This window comes from Ascaphus truei, chromosome 8 (assembly GCF_040206685.1).
Source record: "Ascaphus truei isolate aAscTru1 chromosome 8, aAscTru1.hap1, whole genome shotgun sequence".
Classification (NCBI taxonomy): domain Eukaryota; kingdom Metazoa; phylum Chordata; class Amphibia; order Anura; family Ascaphidae; genus Ascaphus; species Ascaphus truei.
The window spans coordinates 37325724-37350073 of record NC_134490.1 but is presented as its reverse complement, the minus strand read 5'-3'; the positions used below and the strand labels follow the sequence as shown (position 1 = coordinate 37350073).

General features: G+C 50.1%; 2 protein-coding genes and 1 long non-coding RNA gene across 5 annotated transcripts in view; 2 read left to right on the top strand and 1 right to left on the bottom strand.

The window, feature by feature from the left end:
- The first annotated feature begins 1422 nt into the window (after positions 1-1422).
- LOC142500918 (mast cell protease 8-like) lies at positions 1423-13920 on the top strand. Its single transcript, XM_075610192.1, has 5 exons — positions 1423-1571; positions 2297-2459; positions 3517-3649; positions 6006-6260; positions 13368-13920. Exons 1-5 carry the CDS (start codon positions 1514-1516, stop codon positions 13500-13502), a joined length of 744 nt encoding a protein of 247 aa, XP_075466307.1. The 5' UTR covers positions 1423-1513; the 3' UTR covers positions 13503-13920.
- A 1511-nt stretch (positions 13921-15431) lies between these two features.
- Positions 15432-23503, top strand: LOC142501499 (uncharacterized). The gene is made up of 2 exons (XR_012803506.1): positions 15432-15521; positions 22651-23503. It is a non-coding gene; the product is annotated as an uncharacterized LOC142501499 (long non-coding RNA).
- MED16 (mediator complex subunit 16) overlaps positions 22932-24350 on the bottom strand; it is a 20728-nt gene continuing 19309 nt past the window's right edge. For all 3 annotated transcript variants that reach the window (XM_075611472.1, XM_075611471.1, XM_075611470.1), the window contains exon 15: positions 22932-23723. In XM_075611472.1, coding sequence (XP_075467587.1) covers positions 23597-23723 — 127 coding nt within the window. In that variant the 3' untranslated portion in view covers positions 22932-23596. The remainder of the gene's footprint in view (positions 23724-24350) is intronic.

Below are 24350 nucleotides of genomic sequence, written 5' to 3'. Positions count from 1 at the left end.
TAACTCATTGGTGATGGGCCCCAGGTACACAAAACACAATGAGCCCTGCCCACTCGCCAATAATTTCCACCACCGGGCATTACCGTACAACTGAGCTCCATCTGGCAAGGTTACCCCACACTTACCACCAACCTTCCTATGCTCGTTGGCGTAATTGCCTTTCCTAGCAGCCGGCTGCAAAGACTTGCCCTTGCGGGAGCCTTCACTTCCTCAATGAAGGCCCAGCAGTGACCCTTCCTGTTGCCTGATGCCAACCCGGAAGATGACCCTCTGTCGGATCCGCCGAGAATGGAGGCTGGTTTCTGCGTCTCTATCCACAAATCCATATCTTTAGTATCCGGAGATAATTGCTTGCGGGCAGCCATTTTTGGGTGAAACTGCTCGTCGTAGCACCACCACGCCATCCCGTTACACAGTAATTCCGCTGCGCAAACTCTATCATGTCCTGGTACTTGAACAGGGATTGAGCAAAGGTGGGGAGATGTCTTGCCGATTACAGACATATGGGAATAGCCTTCTTTCAATGTCCTCCTTCCTAGCCTCGTCTTTCTTGCTAGACCTTGCTAACGCCTCCCTGTTGCCTGGAAGTAAGGACAGTATTTCAATGTAAGCGCAGAGGCAGATCTTTTCTTTCATGGCCCGCGGGTAAATGCAACCCAACGGGCTGCTGACACACACATATACATTCATAAAACAAATAGAAACTTTTCCTGCATCTGCCAGGTCCACCGTGGAACCTGGTGACACCACCACCTCACCTCCAGAGGCAAGCATGGCTCAAATGATCTCTTCGTGCCCCTTCCATGCCCGAACTGCCTCCGGCCATGGGTGAAAACCCCTCCCATACAGTCACTATGCCAGGGGGAATTGCACCAGCCACAGGCCCTGGTGTGGGTACCGATGCTAAGATAGGCCCATGGACTACCACTGACCCACCTGGGCTACCGCCTAGAGTGGACAAAATGCCTCTTAGCAAGGCCACTAGGCAACCTGCCCCTGTAACAACCCGCCCACAGAGGGATTGGGCCCGGCCCTGGCTGCTGGCCGTGCTGCCGACCCTCCTGCAGGAACTGCTATTAGCAACGGAGCGCAGACAGGGGAAACCTCCCCCCTTAGCACATGAGAATGACCCCCCCGAGGTAAGCTAATAAGCCCCAGCTCCATGGGCTCGCCCAGCATATCCCTAGAGTCTCCGCCTCAGTCGCATCCCGATCTGGGCGGAACCGTACAGGCGGCCTAGCTCACCCCGCCGGAGACCCAACCCGAAGCTCCTCCCGCAGCCCCGTCACTATTATCTGCTTTGTAAAGTGCTGAGTACACTGTGGGCACTATAACAATTAAGATATACATATAAACATGTCACCACTGAGACATTTTAGTCCTAAGTGGGGTTGAGCCTTTAAGAGGTTAACTTCAGACTGACTTTAGACTATCTGATCTCAGCAGGGTGGTCAGATAACACATAGTGGAGTTGCACCAGCTCAGTTTGCAACACAGGACCATCACAAGCAGCATGGCACAGCTCACTCAGCTGGCAGTCCTCCTGTGCCTCATCGCTCAGGGGCACACAGGTAGGCACAGGGCTAACACACTGACACCGGGGCACAGGGCTACCAACTCAAACTGGGGACAAGGCTACCACATTCACACTGGGTCACAGGTCTACCACACTCGGGGCACAGGGCTACCTCACGCACACTCAGGGCACAGAGTTATCACACTCACACTCGGGGCACAGGGGTACCACACGGTCACACTGGGTCACAGGGCTACCACACTCACACTGGACCACAGGGCTACCGCACTCACACTAGGTCACAGGGCTACCACACTCACACTGGGTCACAGGGCTACCACACACACACTGGGTCACAGGGCTACCACACGCACACTAAGTCACAAGGCTACTACACTCACATTGAGTCATGGGGCTACCACACTCACACTCAGAGCACAGGGCTACCACACTCACACTGGGTCACAGGTCTACCACACTCACACTGGGGAACAGGGCTACCACACCCACACTGGGTACAGGTCTACCACACTCACACTGAAGCACAGGGCTACCACACTCACACTGGGGCACGGGTATTTTTCCTCTTGATTGTCTTTTCTAACCATCTTCAAACAAGCAATTTCAGCATAAGAAATGCCCTCACTAAGCTGCCCCCTCTAAACCCAAAGATCAAGCTGAAAAGATAGAGTGCAATAAGGAGCTCCCCCCTCCCAGATCAGTGCTCCCACCCTGGACAATCAGTGCCCACCCTAGTAATGTAAATGAGCTTTCTTGCAGGGTCCCTAAAGGACAGGATTATAGGGGGACGTGAAGCTGCTCCCCACTCCAAGCCCTGGATGGCTTATATCACCTACAATAACCAAGCCGGGGAGAGGCTTGTGTGCGGTGGCTTTCTGGTCAGCAGAGACTTTGTGATGACGGCTGCACATTGCGCCGGGAGGTGAGAGGGTTGGCAGTGCCCGCTGAATGCCAGGGGAGGATTAATCACACACTCAGCATGCCCGGGGGAGGGGGGAGGATTGCACCTACTGCTAGCTGAGTGCCAGGGGGGGATCAAACACACTGCTAGCTGAGTGCCAGGGGGGGATGAAACACTGCTAGCTGAGTGCCAGGGGGGGGATGAAACACACTGCTAGCTGAGTGCAAGGGGGGATCAAACACAATGTTAGCTGAGTGCCAGGGGGGATCAAACACAATGCTCGCTGAGTGCCAGGGGGGGATCAAACACAATGCTCGCTAAGTGCCAGGGGGATCAAACACAATGCTCACTGAGTGCCGGGGGGAGGGGGGGGCGGTTCAAACACACTCTGCCTGCTGACCGTCGGTGGGGGGGCGGGTCATACATTCTGCCCACTGAGTACCAGGGGGGGATCACACACTCTGCTACGTGCCAGGGCAGGGGATCACACGCCCTATTGTTTCTGTGCCCAAAACGCTTTGGCCAAAGGGTTCAACTAAATAACCAAGAAAATATTATTATTCAAGTATTTAACTTTATACTTATTACCAGTGGTCGACAAATCACCAAAAAATCTACTCGCCAAACAAAAAAATCTACTCGCCACCTAGTACCACACGTGTGCTGCTTGGGCCAATAGGAGCTCGCCACGATGTTAAATCCACTCGCCCGGGGCGTGCAAATGTATAGGTTTGTCGACCACTGCTTATTACCATATACTGTATGTTTTGTCACTTGGATGTAGCATTGGGCACCCCTGTCACTTGTTGTATACATTTGCCACGCTCAGTAGCACTCATTTTGACATAAATATATATATGGGTGTTGGGGTTTGAGCTTGCTGGCAATGTGTGTGTGCCCAAATGGGCATCACACTTTGGACCTGTTCTGGGTCCTGGTACAACACTGTGCTCTGGTATCATACCCTGTGCCTGTTATGTGCCCTGGTACCACACTCTGTGCCCGGTTATCAAACCTCTCTCTCTCTCTCTCTCTCTCTCTCTCTCTCTCTCTCTCTCTCTCTCTCTCTCTCTCTCAGGAATACCCAGGTTTCTCTCGGACTTCATTCTCTTGATGACAAGAGCGCTAAAAACACCTTCCCTGTTCTTGTATCCAATCGGCACGCCAACTATGACAGTGCCACACACGACAGTGACATAATGTTACTGAAGGTCAGCTCGGGAACAAGAGGGTTATTTAAAGATGTCCGTCCTGTCACAGCTAGATTAAATTCGGCAGCAAGGTTACATTAGCATTATATTGTATGAATATTAATCAAATTAATAATAAGCAGCATTATTGTGCAGCCTCATATATTGCATGATATTATTATATGCTATTCTGCACGGTGCGGTCCCTGCACACGCATGTAAATCTTCCATCGTCATGTAAAATGACTTGACATTAAACAGGATTGTTACATCAATCTGCACCCTCATATGACGTCAGGGGGTATATCTACTCAAATCTCTCAGGCAGCAGAACTGGGGCAAAACCTGGGCAAAAGACATAAATAGACCTCCCTATATACAGGAAAGATGTGTGAAATGACTAGTATTTTACCCCCTAAAATCCAACTCCTGCAAAGCGTTTCGCCAAACCTCAAACGGCTTTCAGCGAAATATCGAGTGAAACATGCTGTGTGCCCTATATATACTCTCAGCATTACGCGACTTCTACAGCGATTGGAGAGAATTCTGCAATTTAAACTAAATTTCGATGCATAAGGAAATATTTGCTTAGCGACCCGCAGGCCAACTCGGACTCTGCCGCAGCTGGTTTCATGACTCATAAAAGAGCAAACATTGCATGGATCGCGACCCCGTGAGAAGGCTTTGCACATCTCTCTGGCAGTGTGCAATTTGGTGCTGGTGGATACTGTACTTAACAAAATACCAATATTATTATTAATCAATAACTCAGAAATCATATTGAATGTTATATTATGCATCATATATAACGTCTGCAATGCTACAGCTGCATCTAGCACAGGATGACTTGAGCCAGCCACGTACTGGAGATTGTTTAATGTGCGAGACTAGATTTAGAAGAATATATACTTTGGGTGATAGCACATTTAGATACATGGGGTAGGAGAGCAGGGGCTTCACAGACTAACAATTCAGCTTTAAAGGTTACATAGCTCTTAAAAGATTGCATTATACAGTGTGTGTGTGTGTGTGTGTGTGTGTGTGTGTGTGTGTGTGTGTGTGTGTGTGTGTGTGTGTGTGTGTGTGTGTGTGTGTGTGTGTGTGTGTGTGTGTGTATATATACACACACATATATACATACTGTATAATGCAATCTTTTAAGAGCTATGTAACCTTTAAAGCTGAATTGTTACTGTAATTGTTATATATATATATATATATATATATATATATATATATATATATATATATATATATATATATATATATATATATATATACTGTATGAAAGAAAAAAAATCACTTGTGAGCATATTCTTAGACAGGTCTGCAACCCTGCCTTTCACCTAGCATACAGTGCTTCCACTGAAACAAGGGATTCTGGGAAATTACATGCAAATGAGCATACCGTGTCAACTTTTACATGAAATCCATTTTTTACATGGAACCCTTATAAGCTAATGTTCGCTGTTAACACAGCTATGAAGCACAGCATGGGATTAGATGCAAAGCCAGAGAAACCATTCACAGACAGCTGTTTTGACTTTTATGGGTCTCATCAGTGTGAGGTTGGTTGTACTGGCTTTGCAATTTTCATGGCGGGGTAGGTTTACCATACACATTTTAAGTTATGGTGGGTGAAAAAGGCGACAAAAAACCTCCACCGTTAGTGTATGTATATATACATATACATACATACATACATACATACATACATACATACATACATACACACACACTTAGAGGTATCTGTTCCGTGTTATCCGAGCCTAATAATCAAAAACAAATAGACAAATCCGTTCTGTGGCCACACACACACACACACACACACACACACACACACACACACACACACACACACACACACACACACACACACACACACACACACACCTGTCTGTGGGCGGGTTTACTGGCTATGCATCTTAACCCAGGCTGTGCTTTAAAGCTGTGCAATGCAGCAGGCATAAGCTTATAGGGGTCTATGTCATATGGATTTAAAGCAAAAAGTGGCACTGTGTGCTCAGCAAAATAATGTATTGAAACAGACACAAAAATCCGACGTTTTGATCCCCAGAGGGAGCACACCCACAGGAAGAAGATCCCTCGGGGGGTCGAAACGTTGGATTTTTGTGTCTGTTTCAGTACATTGTTTTGCTGACTTACCTCTGAGTGCTGTCTCTTTGCTGTTCTGCTGCCCTGCTGGATGGCAACGTTATATATCCACAGAACAGTATCGTCTATTTGTTTTTGATTATTAAGCTCGGCTAACACGGTACAGATACCTGTACGTACGTACATACATATATATACACACTGTATATACTGTTTTCCTCTCCAACGCTGGCCCTGACACTCAGCTTGTTTACTCTCCTAGCTGAAAGCTAAAGTCCACCTGAATGATGCCATCCAACCCATCGCCCTGCCAAAGAAAAACAAGCGTGTGGCATCGGGCACAGTGTGTAACGTGGCAGGCTGGGGGCAGATGGGGCACGGGAGAGTGCCCCGGGTGCTAATGGAGGTGAACGTGACTATTGTGAACAACCAGAGATGCCAGGAGAGCATCCCAGTGGAACTCAGTGATGCCATGATGTGTGCTGGGCAGCCTGGGAGCAGTGGGGATGCTGCCAAGGTGAGAGACTCTAACCACTCCTAAATTAGCACCATGCAGAGGAGATTAAAGCCACAGACCTGCCTAGTAACAAAACGTCCGTGTGCAACTCCTCATGTAACACCTTCTTTGCATGATTTAATTATCTAACGGCTGCGCAAATTTAGATCCACAAATGTTTCTATATCAATAATCAGTGTGATGTGGAATCTGAGTATAAAAGGTAAAGGTAAGGAAACTTAAAAAAAAAAATGTGTTTTTAGGACTTTGTGAAAGAGAGATCCCAGTAAGGGCACAGGAGAGACTCAGAGACCAAACTGACACAATGACAGCAAAGATATTTGCTCGTCCGTGCAACCTCGGGAGAAAATAATGAAGTAATAATCCCCTCAGAACAGGGCATTACTGGCCAATAATGCCCCGACTGGGTTAACGTCCCTCGGCTTGCCTCGGCCTTCAACTCTTCCAGCGCAGAGAGAAACAGAGACAGACGCACACAGAGAGAAACAGAGACAGGCACACACAGAGAGAAACAGAGACAGGCGCACACAGAGAGAAACAGAGACAGGTGCACACAGAGAGAAACAGAGACAGGCACACACAGAGAGAAACAGAGACAGGCGCACACAGAGAGAAACAGAGACAGGCGCACACAGAGAGAAACAGAGACAGGCGCACACAGAGAGAAACAGAGACAGGCGCACACAGAGAGAAACAGAGACAGGCGCACACAGAGAGAAACAGAGACAGGCGCACACAGAGAGAAACAGAGACAGACACACACAGAGAGAAACAGAGACAGGCGCACAAAGAGAGAAACAGAGACAGGCGCACACAGAGAGAAACAGAGACAGGCGCACACAGAGAGAAACAGAGACAGGCGCACACAGAGAGAAACAGAGACAGGTGCACACAGAGAGAAACAGAGACAGGCGCACACAGAGAGAAACAGAGACAGGTGCACACAGAGAGAAACAGAGACAGGTGCACACAGAGAGAAACAGAGACAGGCGCACACAGAGAGAAACAGAGACAGGCGCACACAGAGAAACAGAGACAGGCGCACACAGAGAGAAACAGAGACAGGCGCACACAGAGAGAAACAGAGACAGACACACACAGAGAGAAACAGAGACAGACACACACAGAGAGAAACAGAGACAGACGCACAGAGAGAAACATAGACAGGCGCACACAGAGAGAAACAGAGACAGGCGCACACAGAGAGAAACAGAGACAGGCGCACACAGAGAGAAACAGAGACAGGCGCACACAGAGAAACAGAGACAGGCGCACACAGAGAGAAACAGAGACAGGCGCACACAGAGAGAAACAGAGACAGACACACAGACACACACACACACACACAGAGAGAAACAGAGACAGGCGCACACAGAGAGAAACAGAGACAGGCGCACACAGAGAGAAACAGAGACAGGCGCACACAGAGAGAAACAGAGACAGGCGCACACAGAGAGAAACAGAGACAGGCGCACACAGAGAGAAACAGAGACAGACACACACAGAGAGAAACAGAGACAGGCGCACAAAGAGAGAAACAGAGACAGGCGCACACAGAGAGAAACAGAGACAGGCGCACACAGAGAAACAGAGACAGGCGCACACAGAGAGAAACAGAGACAGGCGCACACAGAGAGAAACAGAGACAGACGCACACAGAGAGAAACAGAGACAGACACACACAGAGAAACAGAGACAGACACACAGAGAGAAACAGAGACAGACGCACACAGAGAGAAACAGAGACAGACGCACACAGAGAGAAACAGAGACAGGCGCACACAGAGAGAAACAGAGACAGGCGCACACAGAGAAACAGAGACAGGCGCACACAGAGAAACAGAGACAGGCGCACACAGAGAGAAACAGAGACAGACGCACACAGAGAGAAACAGAGACAGGCGCACACAGAGAGAAACAGACAGGCGCACACAGAGAAACAGAGACAGGCGCACACAGAGAGAAACAGAGACAGACACACACAGAGAAACAGAGACAGACACACAGAGAGAAACAGAGACAGACGCACACAGAGAGAAACAGAGACAGACGCACACAGAGAGAAACAGAGACAGACACACAAAGAGAGAAACAGAGACAGGCGCACACAGAGAGAAACAGAGACAGACACACAAAGAGAGAAACAGAGACAGGCGCACACAGAGAGAAACAGAGACAGACGCACACAGAGAGAAACAGAGACAGGCGCACACAGAGAGAAACAGAGACAGGCGCACACAGAGAGAAACAGAGACAGGCGCACACAGAGAGAAACAGAGACAGGCGCACACAGAGAGAAACAGAGACAGACACACACAGAGAAACAGAGACAGGCACACAGAGAGAAACAGAGACAGACGCACACAGAGAGAAACAGAGACAGGCGCACACAGAGAGAAACAGAGACAGGCGCACACAGAGAGAAACAGACAGGCGCACACAGAGAAACAGAGACAGGCGCACACAGAGAGAAACAGAGACAGACACACACAGAGAAACAGAGACAGACACACAGAGAGAAACAGAGACAGACGCACACAGAGAGAAACAGAGACAGACGCACACAGAGAGAAACAGAGACAGACACACAAAGAGAGAAACAGAGACAGGCGCACACAGAGAGAAACAGAGACAGACGCACACAGAGAGAAACAGAGACAGGCGCACACAGAGAGAAACAGAGACAGGCGCACACAGAGAGAAACAGAGACAGGCGCACACAGAGAGAAACAGAGACAGGCGCACACAGAGAGAAACAGAGACAGGCGCACACAGAGAGAAACAGAGACAGGCACACACAGAGAGAAACAGAGACAGGCGCACACAGAGAGAAACAGAGACAGGCGCACACAGAGAGAAACAGAGACAGGCGCACACAGAGAGAAACAGAGACAGGCGCACACAGAGAGAAACAGAGAAAGGCACACACACAGAGAGAAACATAGACAGGCGCACACAGAGAGAAACAGAGACAGGCGCACACAGAGAAACAGAGACAGGCGCATACAGAGAGAAACAGAGACAGACGCACACAGAGAGAAACAGAGACAGGCGCACACACAGAGAGAAACAGAGACAGACGCACACAGAGAGAAACAGAGACAGGCGCACACAGAGAGAAACATAGACAGGCGCACACAGAGAGAAACATAGACAGGCGCACACAGAGAGAAACAGAGACAGACACACAGAGAGAAACAGAGACAGGCGCTCACAGAGAGAAACATAGACAGGCGCACACAGAGAGAAACAGAGACAGGCGCACACAGAGAGAAACAGAGACAGGCGCACACAGAGAGAAACAGAGACAGGCGCACACAGAGAGAAACAGAGACAGACACACAGAGAGAAACAGAGACAGGCGCACACAGAGAGAAACAGAGACAGGCGCACACAGAGAGAAACAGAGACAGGCGCACACAGAGAGAAACAGAGACAGGCGCACACAGAGAGAAACAGAGAAAGGCGCACACACAGAGAGAAACATAGACAGGCACACAGAGAGAAACAGAGACAGGCGCACACACAGAGAGAAACAGAGACAGACACACAGAGAGAAACATAGACAGGCACACAGAGAGAAACAGAGACAGGCGCACACAGAGAGAAACAGAGACAGGCGCACACAGAGAGAAACAGAGACAGGCGCACACACAGAGAGAAACAGAGACAGACGCACACAGAGAGAAACAGAGAAAGGCGCACACACAGAGAGAAACATAGACAGGCACACAGAGAGAAACAGAGACAGGCGCACACAGAGAGAAACAGAGACAGGCGCACACAGAGAGAAACAGAGACAGGCGCACACACAGAGAGAAACAGAGACAGACGCACACAGAGAGAAACAGAGAAAGGCGCACACAGAGAGAAACAGAGACAGGCGCACACAGAGAGAAACAGAGACAGACACACACAGAGAGAAACAGAGAAAGGCGCACACAGAGAGAAACAGAGACAGGCGCACACAGAGAGAAACAGAGACAGACACACAGAGAGAAACAGAGACAGGCACACACAGAGAGAAACAGAGACAGACGCACACAGAGAGAAACAGAGACAGACGCACACAGAGAGAAACAGAGACAGGCGCACACAGAGAGAAACAGAGACAGGCGCACACAGAGAGAAACAGAGACAGGCGCACACAGAGAGAAACAGAGACAGGCGCACACAGAGAGAAACAGAGACAGGCGCACACAGAGAGAAACAGAGACAGGCGCACACAGAGAGAAACAGAGACAGGCGCACACAGAGAGAAACAGAGACAGGCACACACAGAGAGAAACAGAGACAGGCACACACAGAGAGAAACAGAGACAGGCGCACACAGAGAGAAACAGAGACAGGCGCACACAGAGAGAAACAGAGACAGGCGCACACAGAGAGAAACAGAGACAGGCGCACACAGAGAGAAACAGAGACAGGCGCACACAGAGAGAAACAGAGACAGGCGCACACAGAGAGAAACAGAGACAGGCGCACACAGAGAGAAACAGAGACAGACACACACAGAGAGAAACAGAGACAGGCGCACACACAGAGAAACAGAGACAGGCGCACACAGAGAGAAACAGAGACAGGCGCACACACAGAGAAACAGAGACAGGCACACACAGAGAGAAACAGAGACAGGCGCACACAGAGAGAAACAGAGACAGGCGCACACAGAGAGAAACAGAGACAGGCGCACACAGAGAGAAACAGAGACAGGCGCACACAGAGAGAAACAGAGACAGGTGCACACAGAGAGAAACAGAGACAGGTGCACACAGAGAGAAACAGAGACAGGCACACAGAGAGAAACAGAGACAGGTGCACACAGAGAGAAACAGAGACAGGCACACACAGAGAGAAACAGAGACAGGCGCACACAGAGAGAAACAGAGACAGGCGCACACAGAGAGAAACAGAGACAGGTGCACACAGAGAGAAACAGAGACAGGCACACACAGAGAGAAACAGAGACAGGCGCACACACAGAGAAACAGAGACAGGCACACACAGAGAGAAACAGAGACAGGCGCACACAGAGAGAAACAGAGACAGGCGCACACAGAGAGAAACAGAGACAGGCGCACACAGAGAGAAACAGAGACAGGCGCACACAGAGAGAAACAGAGACAGGCGCACACAGAGAGAAACAGAGACAGACACACACAGAGAGAAACAGAGACAGACACACACACACACACACACAAAGAGAGAAACAGACAGACACATGCACACAGAGAAACAGAGACAGACACACACAGAGAGAAACAGAGACAGGCACACACACAGAGTGAAACAGAGACAGACACACACACACTCACAGTGAAACAGAGACAGACACACAAAGAGAGAAACAGACAGACACATGCACACAGAGAAACAGAGACAGGCACACACAGAGAGAAACAGAGACAGGCACACACACAGAGAAACAGAGACAGGCACACGCACAGAGAAACAGAGACACACACACACACACACACACACAAAGAGAGAAACAGACAGGCACGCACACAGAGAAACAGAGACAGGCGCACACACAGAGAGAAACAGAGACAGGCACACACACAGAGAGAAACAGAGACAGGCGCACACAGAGAGAAACAGAGACAGGCACACACACAGAGAGAAACAGAGACAGGCACACACACAGAGAGAAACAGAGACAGGCACACACACAGAGAGAAACAGAGACAGGCGCACACAGAGAGAAACAGACAGGCACACACACAGAGAAACAGAGACAGGCGCACACAGAGAGAAACAGACAGGCACACACAGAGAGAAACAGAGACAGGCGCACACAGAGAGAAACAGACAGGCACACGCACAGAGAAACAGAGACAGGCACACACACACAGAGAAACAGAGACAGGCACACGCACAGAGAAACAGAGACAGGCACACACACACAGAGTGAAACAGAGACAGGTACACACAGCGAGAAACACACACACACACACACAGACAGACACCCCACAATCCTTTTCAACTGTCCCTATTTAATATAGAACTTCTCTAGTAATTGGCAAACAATAACGATGGAACAGATCAATCAATCTCCGATGTGGGGTAACACACCCCGATCCTGCGTTTACTGCCATTGACTTGAATAGCAGATAACTGCTGGATCGGTTGCAATACCCACACATTGGAGCTTAATAAACCCCAGCCAATGCATCTGATTCACTTCCCTTCAGATAAACAGACCTCTCTCCGTTTCCTGTGTTTGCGCTGTACAAAGTAGAGAGAGAAAAGGGAAGGCTTTTAGGGTTCGGCTTTACGAATAACCCATGTCCAGCAGCCCCATAGTGCAGGGGTGGCCAACTCCAGTCCTCAAGTGCCACCAACAGGTCAGGCTTTCAGGATATCCCAGCTTTAGCACAGGTGGCTCAATCAGTAGCTCAGTTGTAATGACTGAGCCACTGATTGAGCCACCTGTGCTAAAGCTGGGATATCCTGAAAACCTGACCTGTTTGTGGTCCTTGAGGACTGGAGTTGACCCCTCCTGCCATATTGTCTTATGCTTTAACTCCTTGAGTGCCATGGGCAGGCTCCTCTGGTACTCAAGGGGTAATATCTGAGGTCACAGGGCAGGGTGAGTAACTCCAGCCCCTTTAGCCCATGTTTGTATAGGGTTTGTTTCTCTGTGTTGAGGGTCTTGTTGCTGCTCTGGGCTTTTATTTATTTATTAAATGTTTTACCAAGAAGTAACACTATACATGGGAAATGCTGCACACCAATGAATGAAAGTAATAACAAACAAAGATACACCTACCTGTGCGCCTGCCCCAGGAATCTCTGCATAATATGCCAACGAATCTGGCTAAATAGAAGAAGCTAAATGAATGGCCATTCATCTTGAAAAAGACCCTGTGAGGTCGAAACGTCAATCCACTGGCAATAACTTAGCTCTATAGAAACCCGCAGTGCCCTGCATCTTCTATTTACCAGGAAGTAATACATTGAGAGTTACCGCTCGTTTTCAAGTTTGTCCTGGGCATAGAGTTCAGATGACAAATAAATACATGGTTACTTTATACAGTACAGACACACATATGTCCTCAGTATTAAACTGGTCAGGATGTCTCACCGTGTTGCTTCCAATTTCAGGGTGACTCTGGGGCACCCCTGGTGTGTGATGGGGTGGCCATGGGTATCGTGTCCTTTGGAAATGACAGCCCCCCCGGAGTGTACACCCACATCGCCAGCTTCCTGCCCTGGATCAGGAAGATAATGTCAGGATGACGGTCTCGCCGCGCTCTCTGCGTCCCTTAATCTGCTCTCACAGGGATGTCACCCGCCCTCCTTACCCACCTTTGTAGGGTTATCTGCACACCCTCAACATCCACCCCATAGCAGATAACTATTTAAACCCCCTCTGCAATATTATATCTATCTGAAACGTGCGAAATTGGAAATGCCTAAAGTGCTCACACTCCAATCTGGGATTAGAGTGCTCTCCATAAATCAACTCATTCCTCCTGTAGATTTTTGGAGGACTAAATAACCACTTTTTAGAGGTTTCCTGCAGAATCTCAGCTCTATAGCCTGCTTGGCCATGGTTGTGTCAGAAAGGAAGATCTTCACCAGTGCTATACGGAAAGTAACTGATACGTTATATGCTGCTTCTTGCTTTGCTTTCATTAAAGGTCTCCCCCAGCTCTTTGTGTCTGTGTGTTCCGTCTTTCCGCCACTGGCGCCTTTATGAGGCAGGTCGTGGATGGCAGAGTGGGAAGTCAGCGGGGAGAGTGTATGTGTGTATGTGACTGTTTACACCTGAACATGTTAAACACGCATGCAACATAGTAATACTAATAATAACACAGTAACACAGGACTGTGTTGGATCAGTGTTTCGATCCTTCCTCTGTTAATATCATTACACGCACGCACACACACACACACACACAGAGCAATGGCAATATTAGAGATCAGCTGACAGTGTGTGCAGGGCGCTACCAAGTGGACAATCTGGGATAGTGCATCACTTCTTGGCTAAACCTTGGTGTCATGATAATGTCATGATATATTAGGTATTTTAATCCCTCTGGTGCTTAAGGGGTTAATGAGCTCCAGTTTGGGTTTAAAATAGAAAATGTGTGGTCTGTCTTGTCAGGAATCTGTGGGGGCTTCAAAAGGGCTTGACTGAAGTTAGGTGTGAAAAGTACAAAGAGTGGGTTTATTGTATGTTAACACCCTTTTGCAGGCCCAGTGTATATGGCTGGTAGAGTCGAGATAAGGGCAATGTCTGGAGACGTTGGTGTAAAATATAGCCCCTGTGACAACTTTCGAGACCGAGCTTCAAAGCATTTCTCGGCAGGGGGTGCATGGATGGCCAGGGGCGTGGCTACAGAAGGTATCAAACCAAGAGTGACCGTATTAAATATGAGAATATCATGTAACGTCCTCTGCTGAACATGCTAAAAATGACATGTGTGTATCTGTGGAACCGAGTCACACATAATGATTACAGACACGTCAGATGTAGCAGGTACCTAGAGACAGATATTAATATTTATCTTAACTTTATGATTACGCTGTTCACATTTACTCTCCTTGCGTTTGCAGTGAGTGCCTGAATGTATTGATGTCTCACACTTGCTCTCCTTGCGTTTGCAGTGAGTGCCTGAATGTATTGATGTCTCACACTTACTCTCCTTGCGTTTGCAGTGAGTGCCTGAATGTATTGATGTCTCACATTTACTCTCCTTGCGTTTGCAGTGAGCGCCTGAATGTATTGATGTCTCACACTTACTCTCCTTGCGTTTGCAGTGAGCGCCTGAATGTATTGATGTCTCACACTTACTCTCCTTGCGTTTGCAGTGAGTGCCTGAATGTATTGATGTCTCACACTTACTCTCCTTGCGTTTGCAGTGAGTGCCTGAATGTATTGATGTCTCACATTTACTCTCCTTGCGTTTGCAGTGAGTGCCTGAATGTATTGATGTCTCACACTTACTCTCCTTGCGTTTGCAGTGAGTGCCTGAATGTATTGATGTCTCACACTTACTCTCCTTGCGTTTGCAGTGAGTGCCTGAATGTATTGATGTCTCACATTTACTCTCCTTGCGTTTGCAGTGAGTGCCTGAATGTATTGATGTCTCACACTTACTCTCCTTGCGTTTGCAGTGAGTGCCTGAATGTATTGATGTCTCACACTTACTCTCCTTGCGTTTGCAGTGAGTGCCTGAATGTATTGATGTCTCACATTTACTCTCCTTGCGTTTGCAGTGAGTGCCTGAATGTATTGATGTCTCACATTTCCGTAAGTATTACAGAGATATAGTTATGAGTATATATTAGATATTGCAGGCTTTAGGTAACCGTCATTTGGTGGGAGGTGTTTTGCTCTGTCGTAAAACTGTTAATCTCACAGCTAATTTACAACGAGGGCTGGGTTTAGGTTGTGTTCAGTGGAAAAGAATGTATTTAAGACTGAATTATGAAGTTTAGATGTCCACAGAGGTGTCCACCCGATATGGGATATTTCATCGTCTCTTACCAGTGACCTCTCTGGGGGAAAATCTATGGCATTTGGTAAAGTATAGGTTTTCTTTTATGTTTTCCCTTTTTATTTTAAGACGCTGGTCTGCCTTTTATTGTAACTGTATGTTTTTTCTGGTAAGGTGAAGGCACAGGAGAAGGCTCGCAGGAGTTTTTGCAACTGCCCTGGCCTTTTGGTGGGGGGTATTTTTCTACGCACCCTGCACAGGACACTCTTCACATCACACTGGGCTCTGCTGTTTTCACCGTGGGACATCACAGCGAGAGAGCATCAGAATCCCTGGGAAATATATAATTATATGGTTTGGCACGGGTTTCCTGTGTTACCAAGTATATAAATACCTGTGGGGCGTTATTGACCGCCGTAACAACATAAAGCACCTTTTTGTTTTATAAACATTCCTGACACCCATTTTTTTCCTATTCACTTATTCATACCCGGCCTGCACCTACCCAGCACCCTGCAAAGGCCTGAGATACTGAGCCCTGCCAAGATGTATAGTTAATCTGATGTGCCCTACTTTAGAGCCGGGTAAGGAGAGTTACAGTAAGATGCCAGAACATCCCTGCAAAACAGACACAATGGTATCTCAGTGCTGGGTACACAGAGGGCGGCTCTACTCTTGCTGCTGCTGCTGCTGCTCTCCCGTAGGGTGACTCCAGGGGACCCCTTCAAACCCCGTGGATTTTACATGTCCAAAAATCTTGAATTGGATCAAGCAGAAAATGAATTCTTCATGAGGAACTCTTCTCACACACCTTCTCCTATAGATTTTCAGGTGTCCTTGTGAGATCCTGTCTCACCACTCCATCCATTATGCCCATGTTATGCGTCCAACACTGCTGTGCTCCTCCCCTGTGCAGCCACGGACAGCAGATCTATAGGAGTTAGCAGACCCACACACCCTCTTCATTCTAGACAGTCTCCACCCAAATACGCTGCCCTCCTGCTTCTATTACCCCATAAGTGTCGCAATAAAAAGCTCTGTCATGACATTGTTTCTTCCCTCGGAACCGAGAATGAGGTTTCACCAGGATGAAGACGATGGGGTGGGTCAACTGTCTGTTCACAAGCTACTGCCCTGTGTCCTAGCGGTCTGCCCTGTGTCCTAGCGGTCTGCCCTGTGTCCTAGCGGTCTGCCCTGTGTCCTAGCGGTCTGCCCTGTGTCAGGGGGTGCGGGTGGTGGCTATCGGTTTTCTACAGACAGTAGTTACGTTGGACGCACTAGGGGTTAGTGTGCGGCGGTGCAGCGCCTTCGCCCGTGCAGAGGGTGTGCGGCGGTGCACAGCGCCTTCGCCCGTGCGGAGGGTGTGCGGCGGTGCACAGCGCCTTCGCCCGTGCGGAGGGTGTGCGGCGGTGCAGCGCCTTCGCCCGTGCGGAGGGTGTGCGGCGGTGCACAGTGCCTTCGCCCGTGCGGAGGATGTGCGGCGGTGCACAGTGCCTTCGCCCGTGCGGAGGGTGTGCGGCGGTGCACAGCGCCTTCGCCCGTGCGGAGGGTGTGCGGCGGTGCACAGCGCCTTCGCCCGTGCGGAGGGTGTGCGGCGGTGCACAGCGCCTTCGCCCGTGCGGAGGGTGTGCGGCGGTGCACAGCGCCTTCGCCCGTGCGGAGGGTGTGCGGCGGTGCACAGCGCCTTCGCCCGTGCGGAGGGTGTGCGGCGGTGCACAGCGCCTTCGCCCGTGCGGAGGGTGTGCGGCGGTGCACAGCGCCTTCGCCCGTGCGGAGGGTGTGCGGCGGTGAACAGCGCCTTCGCCCGTGCGGAGGGTGTGCGGCGGTGCACAGCGCCTTCGCCCGTGCGGAGGGTGTGCGGCGGTGCAGCGCCTTCGCCCGTGCGGAGGGTGTGCGGCGGTGCACAGTGCCTTCGCCCGTGCGGAGGGTGTGCGGCGGTGCAGCGCCTTCGTCCGTGCGGAGGGTGTGCGGCGGTGCACAGTGCCTTCGCCCGTGCGGAGGGTGTGCGGCGGTGCAGCGCCTTCGCCCGTGCGGAGGGTGTGCGGCGGTGCACAGTGCCTTCGCCCGTGCGGAGGGTGTGCGGCGGTGCACAGTGCCTTCGCCCGTGCGGAGGGTGTGCGGCGGTGCACAGCGCCTTCGCCCGTGCGGAGGGTGTGCGGCGGTGCACAGTGCCTTCGCCCGTGCGGAGGGTGTGCGGCGGTGCACAGTGCCTTCGCCCGTGCGGAGGCGTGTGCGGCGGTGCACAGTGCCTTCGCCCGTGCGGAGGGTGTGCGGCGGTGCACAGCGCCTTCGCCCGTGCGGAGGGTGTGCGGCGGTGCACAGCGCCTTCGCCCGTGCGGAGGGTGTGCGGCGGTGCACAGCGCCTTCGCCCGTGCGGAGGGTGTGCGGCGGTGCACAGCGCCTTCGCCTGTGCGGAGGGTGTGCGGCGGTGCACAGCGCCTTCGCCCGTGCGGAGGGTGTGCGGCGGTGCACAGCGCCTTCGCCCGTGCGGAGGGTGTGCGGCGGTGCACAGCGCCTTCGCCCGTGCGGAGGGTGTGCGGCGGTGAACAGCGCCTTCGCCCGTGCGGAGGGTGTGCGGCGGTGCACAGCGCCTTCGCCCGTGCGGAGGGTGTGCGGCGGTGCAGCGCCTTCGCCCGTGCGGAGGGTGTGCGGCGGTGCACAGTGCCTTCGCCCGTGCGGAGGGTGTGCGGCGGTGCAGCGCCTTCGTCCGTGCGGAGGGTGTGCGGCGGTGCACAGTGCCTTCGCCCGTGCGGAGGGTGTGCGGCGGTGCAGCGCCTTCGCCCGTGCGGAGGGTGTGCGGCGGTGCACAGTGCCTTCGCCCGTGCGGAGGGTGTGCGGCGGTGCACAGTGCCTTCGCCCGTGCGGAGGGTGTGCGGCGGTGCACAGCGCCTTCGCCCGTGCGGAGGGTGTGCGGCGGTGCACAGTGCCTTCGCCCGTGCGGAGGGTGTGCGGCGGTGCACAGTGCCTTCGCCCGTGCGGAGGCGTGTGCGGCGGTGCACAGTGCCTTCGCCCGTGCGGAGGGTGTGCGGCGGTCCACAGTGCCTTCGCCCGTGCGGAGGCGTGTGCAGCCGTGACGTCACCCGCTTAAAGTCAGTGCGTTTTTTGTCCATGGTACGCGTGCCGTCCGTGGGCGTGCCAGTGACGTCACGGAGCAGGTTCGCCCTCAATGGGCAAACCGCTCACGTGACCTGTCTGTTGCGCTGAGAAATCAGTTTAGCCGATTTCTCACACAACGCGCGCCTCCCCCTGCTTCCGCGCGGACATGCCCGCACGCCGCATGGACGCGAACATTGCCTTAAGCCAGTCTGTTCGCTCAGCGTGCGGATGCCTCCGCACGGTCTGCGGTACCATGGATCCAGCCTATGTCAGCTCAGGCTGACATTCAGTCTGTGGAGCTCCGTCTGTCTGGGAGGCTCTCTCTCTCTCCCTCCAGACACCATCTACAAATGATATATACAGGCATACCCCGGTTTAAGGACACTCACTTTAAATGTTCTGTCATTTATTCGTGTGTGTGGAGCTTCGCTTAAATAATAAAGAGATCGGGACAAAGTAAAAATATTTATAAAAAATAAAAAAATATATATAACAATTATTAAAAGGAGGTCTTAAAGTAAATGACCCTATTCAATTCTATTAACTGAAAAGATGTAAACAGAAAATATGTGAGATACGGGAAAAAAGAAATCGAAATAATTGCAGAGTTTGAACTTTGCTCTTAATGAAAGCGGCTAAAGCTTTGGATATGTTAAATCCATTGGGAGAAAGCATGTGTAGCTTATGAATTGCATAAGTTTCTCTTTGACACTGTATTGAACATTCTCGAACTTATTGCCACCCCTCATTCCCCGCTCACCCCCTCAAACCAACAATTTTCAATACCTTTCATGGAAAGATCTGCGTTTCAGGGGTTAATGTGATTGGAGTTTGATATTAAAAATACACAGAAATGTTTTATTGCCTGTCGACCCCATGGCCAGCCCTAGTTTTCGGACTGATAGAATCTAGAGATAAGAACATATATTTTGCCAGAGATGGGAGTAAATTATGGTTCTCCCGACACTAACACAAACAGGACACAGTTTAAAGGGATTTCAAAGCATTCCTGGCAGGTGTTTTACGGAGTGCCAGGGGGCGTGACTATCCCATACCATCCAAAAGATATGAAATATGGAATTGTAGACTTGACAAGTGTGCCATACGTGATAGAAGATAAAACATTTGGTGATCGCTCTATTGGGTCATGCCAGTTTCTTGAGATGTCATCTTTACCCTTCCCAGTGTTTCTCAACTGGGGTGCAGACCCTGCGGGAAACGCTTTGCCAGCTGCTCAGCGGACACATTCCGTGCTGTCTGGGAGGCAGAGAAGCTGCAATCTGCAGCTTCTCTGCGCCTGGAATAGAGGAAAGCGAGAGGAGAGGCGGAATGCAGCCTCCGCCTCTCCAAACACCATGGGACGCACCCGTTGCGCAGCCGACATGTTTGAGGCTGCGGTCCCAGTGCGTTCTGTAGCACCCGCACCTAACTGGGAGCGGCGGCGCGTGCACAGCGCTTCACCGCAGATCGCGGTCCTGGGAGAGAGGGAGAGTTTGCGAGGGGAGGGGGCGTGGCGGGGGGTTTGCGAGCATTTGGTGAAATTGGTGTTTGTGGCATTCCGTATGGATCTTACTGTACGTGCTGCACGACCCTCTGTCTCGGTTGTCTTTTGGTTTTACAAACATACTTTAGACCGCACCTACATGTTGCCAGATAAATGACCCCACTAATCTTGCAATTAATGAAATGTTTTATGTTGTGGGATTGTGAATTGATTCAGTGTTTCAAACCATTGCTGGGGGACATGTACACGCTTTGCACGAATGACATGTGAAGAAATATATTGCTTATTTGCCCAAACCCGTTTTAATTATCTGATATTTTCAAATAAGGGCTCTGCATCACTTGTGTCTTTGTTGTGGAACTTGGGGGTAAATAGAGCTCGGCTATACCCCTTTTTGTTAGGCTGTTGGAACAGTAACACCTGCTCAGGAATCGCTCTCATCTCTGCCACTTGTGCTTTGAAATCATTGATGTCCGAGCAGTTTCTGCGTAACCGCAGGTGCTCCCCTAGCGGTCTGCCCTGTGTCCTAGCGGTCTGCCCTGTGTCCTAGCGGTCTGCCCTGGGTCCTAGCGGTCTGCCTTGTGTCAGGGGGTGCGGGTGGTGGCTATCGTTTTTTTTACAGACAGTAGTTACGTTGGACGCACTAGGGGTTAGTGTAAGGCCAGGTGCACAGTGCCTTCGCCCGTGCGGAGGGTGTGCGGCGGTGCACAGTGCCTTCGCCCGTGCGGAGGGTGTGCGGCGGTGCACAGTGCCTTCGCCCATGCGGAGGCGTGTGCGGCGGTCCACAGTGCTTTCGCCCGTGCGGAGGCGTGTGCAGCCGTGACGTCACCCGCTTAAAGTCAGTGCGTTTTTTGTCCATGGTACGCGCGCCGTTCATGGACGTGCCAGTGACGTCACGGAGCAGGTTCGCCCTCAATGGGCAAACCGCTCACGTGACCTGTCTGTTGCGCTGAGAAACCAGTTTAGCCGATTTCTCACACAACGCGCGCCTCCCCCTTCCGCACGGACATGCCCGCACGCCGCATGGACGCGAACATTGCCTTAAGCCAGTCTGTTCGCTCAGCGTGCGGATGCCTCCGCACGGTCTGCGGTAGCATGGATCCAGCCTATGTCAGCTCAGGCTGACATTCAGTCTGTGGAGCTCCGTCTGTCTGGGAGGATGCACTATATTCAGGCACCTAGGACACTGCGCACTCTCCCTCTCTCCCTCCAGACACCATCTACAAATGATATATATTCTAAATCACTAGCAGGGGTCAGCGCGCTCTCACTTTCTTTTTCTTGTGGTCTATTTAACCTCTTATTTTTAGCTCGGTCTGCAGGAGGAGTGGGAGTCTATTAGGCTTTTTAATATGCCTCAAACAAACATCCCTCTGCACTGACAAATATACTGGTGACATTGTGTCAAGACTGCAGCATTTCAGTATTTGCATCACTTTATAATAACCACAGTTGTCTTGTGATCCTTACTGCTCTCACAGTGGCACGAGATCCATTTGGGATCAACCTGATTACTTGTTATTGCACATTTACTTGTCATTCTGCATGCCAAACACATAGAACCCCGTTTGCAGGTCCTTTTTCATTCTGCTGGATACAGATCCAATGTGGTCTTTCTCCCTCCTAATAGAGGTACATGAGAATTTTAATCCTAACAGAGGAATATTAGTATTTTATCTGGTAGTGTTAGGACTTGCGAACTGGGTCTGCCTTGACGTGTCTCGCAGGCTTACAATGCTTTGGCCAAAGGGTTAAACTAAATGACACTTTTTTAAAGAGAATATATAAGTATTTTACTGTGTACTTTTGTCATATTGGATGTAGCATTGTGCTTCTCTGTCGTCTGTTGTATACATTCTGCATGCCAGCAATTGAAAAGGACAGTGCCTGGGTGACCACACGTTGTGATCAATATAGAAATGTATCCTCTTCACTGTAATACAGTGATCAACAAATTGTTGTGTGCAACGTTCATCTGTGCTACATTATTTGAGCCACAAATTTGCCTTCCAATAGGATCTGGTGACAGCAATAGCCTCTGTGACACATGCATTGTGTCAGGCTCTTATCTTTAGATCAGCACTCGTCTTTAATTGCCCAACAGAAACACAACTCCCTCGCTAGCCTCTATCATACAACTACTGTAGATCATCCTCCATAATTTAAGCGTCTAATACAAATTAAGCTACTCTTTTGCAGACCGTAGGAAGATCACCTATTCTGCACATATTCGTACTCTAACATATTGGTTTAAGATGGTAAATGTAATAAATACAGACAGAATTAATCTCTCTTGTATCCAATATCTAGAGTTCATATTGTTTCCTTTTTGAATCTCTTAGCCAAGGCTCCAGGATCCCCAACAAAATCCAATTGCCTGGCACAACTTCACCTTCGAAACGGACCAGAAGAAATTTTCTAAACCAGGTTTTTGATAATGAACAGTGACCAAAACTCAATCCCCACATCATTCCATCATCCCAGAAGAGGTTAATCAGCAGATAGACACAGCTCACCCGGGGTCGGGTGGAGCCTATCACACTCTGTAGCCTTAATAAAGGCGCTTCGGTTGGAAGAAGGAAGCAGAGGGGGCCAGAATGCCACAGAAGATTTCAGAGTCGGGTGGATTTAAAGACATTTTATGGACTTTCCATTGCAACGTGAAAACAAAAAGTTCTATTTACAGAAGGATAAATGCTCTGACGCCGTAACATGTGCTCTGAGGGGGGTGGGGTCACGTCCCATTTTGGAAAAATGCCTGAGTAAAGTTTGGAGAAAAGGGCTGGTGAGGGATGGGGGGGGTGGAAGAATGAAAGGTATAATCCCAGGCAGTTGACCTGAAAACGTTTTGCAATCTCATTATCTGCCTTAAATGTCACTGTGCTAAAAGGAAGCAAGAATCTGGCTGCTTATGTTTCTTTGAAAACAAAAGCACATATTCCTTTTCATCAGGGTATCTGACTGGGGGGGAGTGTTTGTCAAAGTGTGTCCTCTCCTCTTATTCCGTCCTCATCAGGGAGACAATAAAGGTGGGAGGGGGGCTTTGCCTGTGCAAATTCCAGGTCAGTGATCACAAAGGAAGCAGCCAGACGCAAATCAAACCCCTCCAAAATCTCAGCCCCATGTTACATGTTACTTTAACACATACTGTAGTTAAAAATACTTTGTGGCACAATTAGCTTCCTTGTGGTAAAGACCCAGTAGTACCCCCCATACGCTAACAGCCACAGGGTGCCTGAATGACGGTCACGGCTGCTCACTTATCAGGGGGATGGAGAGGGTCGGAGGTCAGGAGTAGGCGAGGGGCAACTTCCTCCACAGCCCCCCACACAGACAGGTCTTAATCCAGCGCTGCTCCCACTGCTTCACCGCTGTGGCCTTGTTTGGGGACTTGAGCATCGTGACGCAGCCACACCTGGGGTGGAGGGAAGGGTTAGAAAGTTGAGGCTGGCAACGTGTGTGTGTGGTATTTTATTTACAATCCCATAGTTCCACTTCTCGCCTAAGAAAATGGGGATCAGTTTTAAAAAGGTTATTTCATTTAAGAAAATGTTGTTCTGCTTTTCGAACGTAAAATAGTCGGTGCACTTCTCGAAAATGAATGCGCCCCAATATTCAGGCCCAGAATTTCTATCAATGAAATAGACCATTTCTTTCAAGTCAATTAACCCACTGCTGACACTGCCCCCGCTTCCCACTCTGTACCCCACTTCATGGAACTGCTGTTTCCCATTGTCTCACGTCCGCCGTTTTCTCACTGCACCCCCAATGGTATATCAGAGGCCCCGCTACATGTGTATCCCCGCTCAGTACAGAGGACACTGCTGTGCAGATCTCATCAGAAATGTATTTGCTCCTACTCGCAACGCACATTCTTTGCAGGTATGTATGGGATAGCCTTTCCATGTTTAGCTACACTGCAGAGATGTCCTGCAGCCACCTCTGGTGTGGTAGCACAAAGAACAACTGTGATGTTTCGTAAGCAAAAAAAGGTGCCAGAGCCCCAACTGAAGTATACGTCATTTAGTTCTAAATTACTATA

Excerpts from the sequence above, each read along its gene's own strand:
- LOC142500918 (XM_075610192.1), top strand. The coding sequence starts at position 1,514 with ATGGCACAGCTCACTCAGCTGGCAGTCCTCCTGTGCCTCATCGCTCAG. Across the intron at positions 1,572-2,296 it reads CATCGCTCAGGGGCACACAG|GGTCCCTAAAGGACAGGATT; the intron begins GTAGGCACAGGG and ends GCTTTCTTGCAG. Across the intron at positions 6,261-13,367 it reads GCAGTGGGGATGCTGCCAAG|GGTGACTCTGGGGCACCCCT; the intron begins GTGAGAGACTCT and ends TTCCAATTTCAG.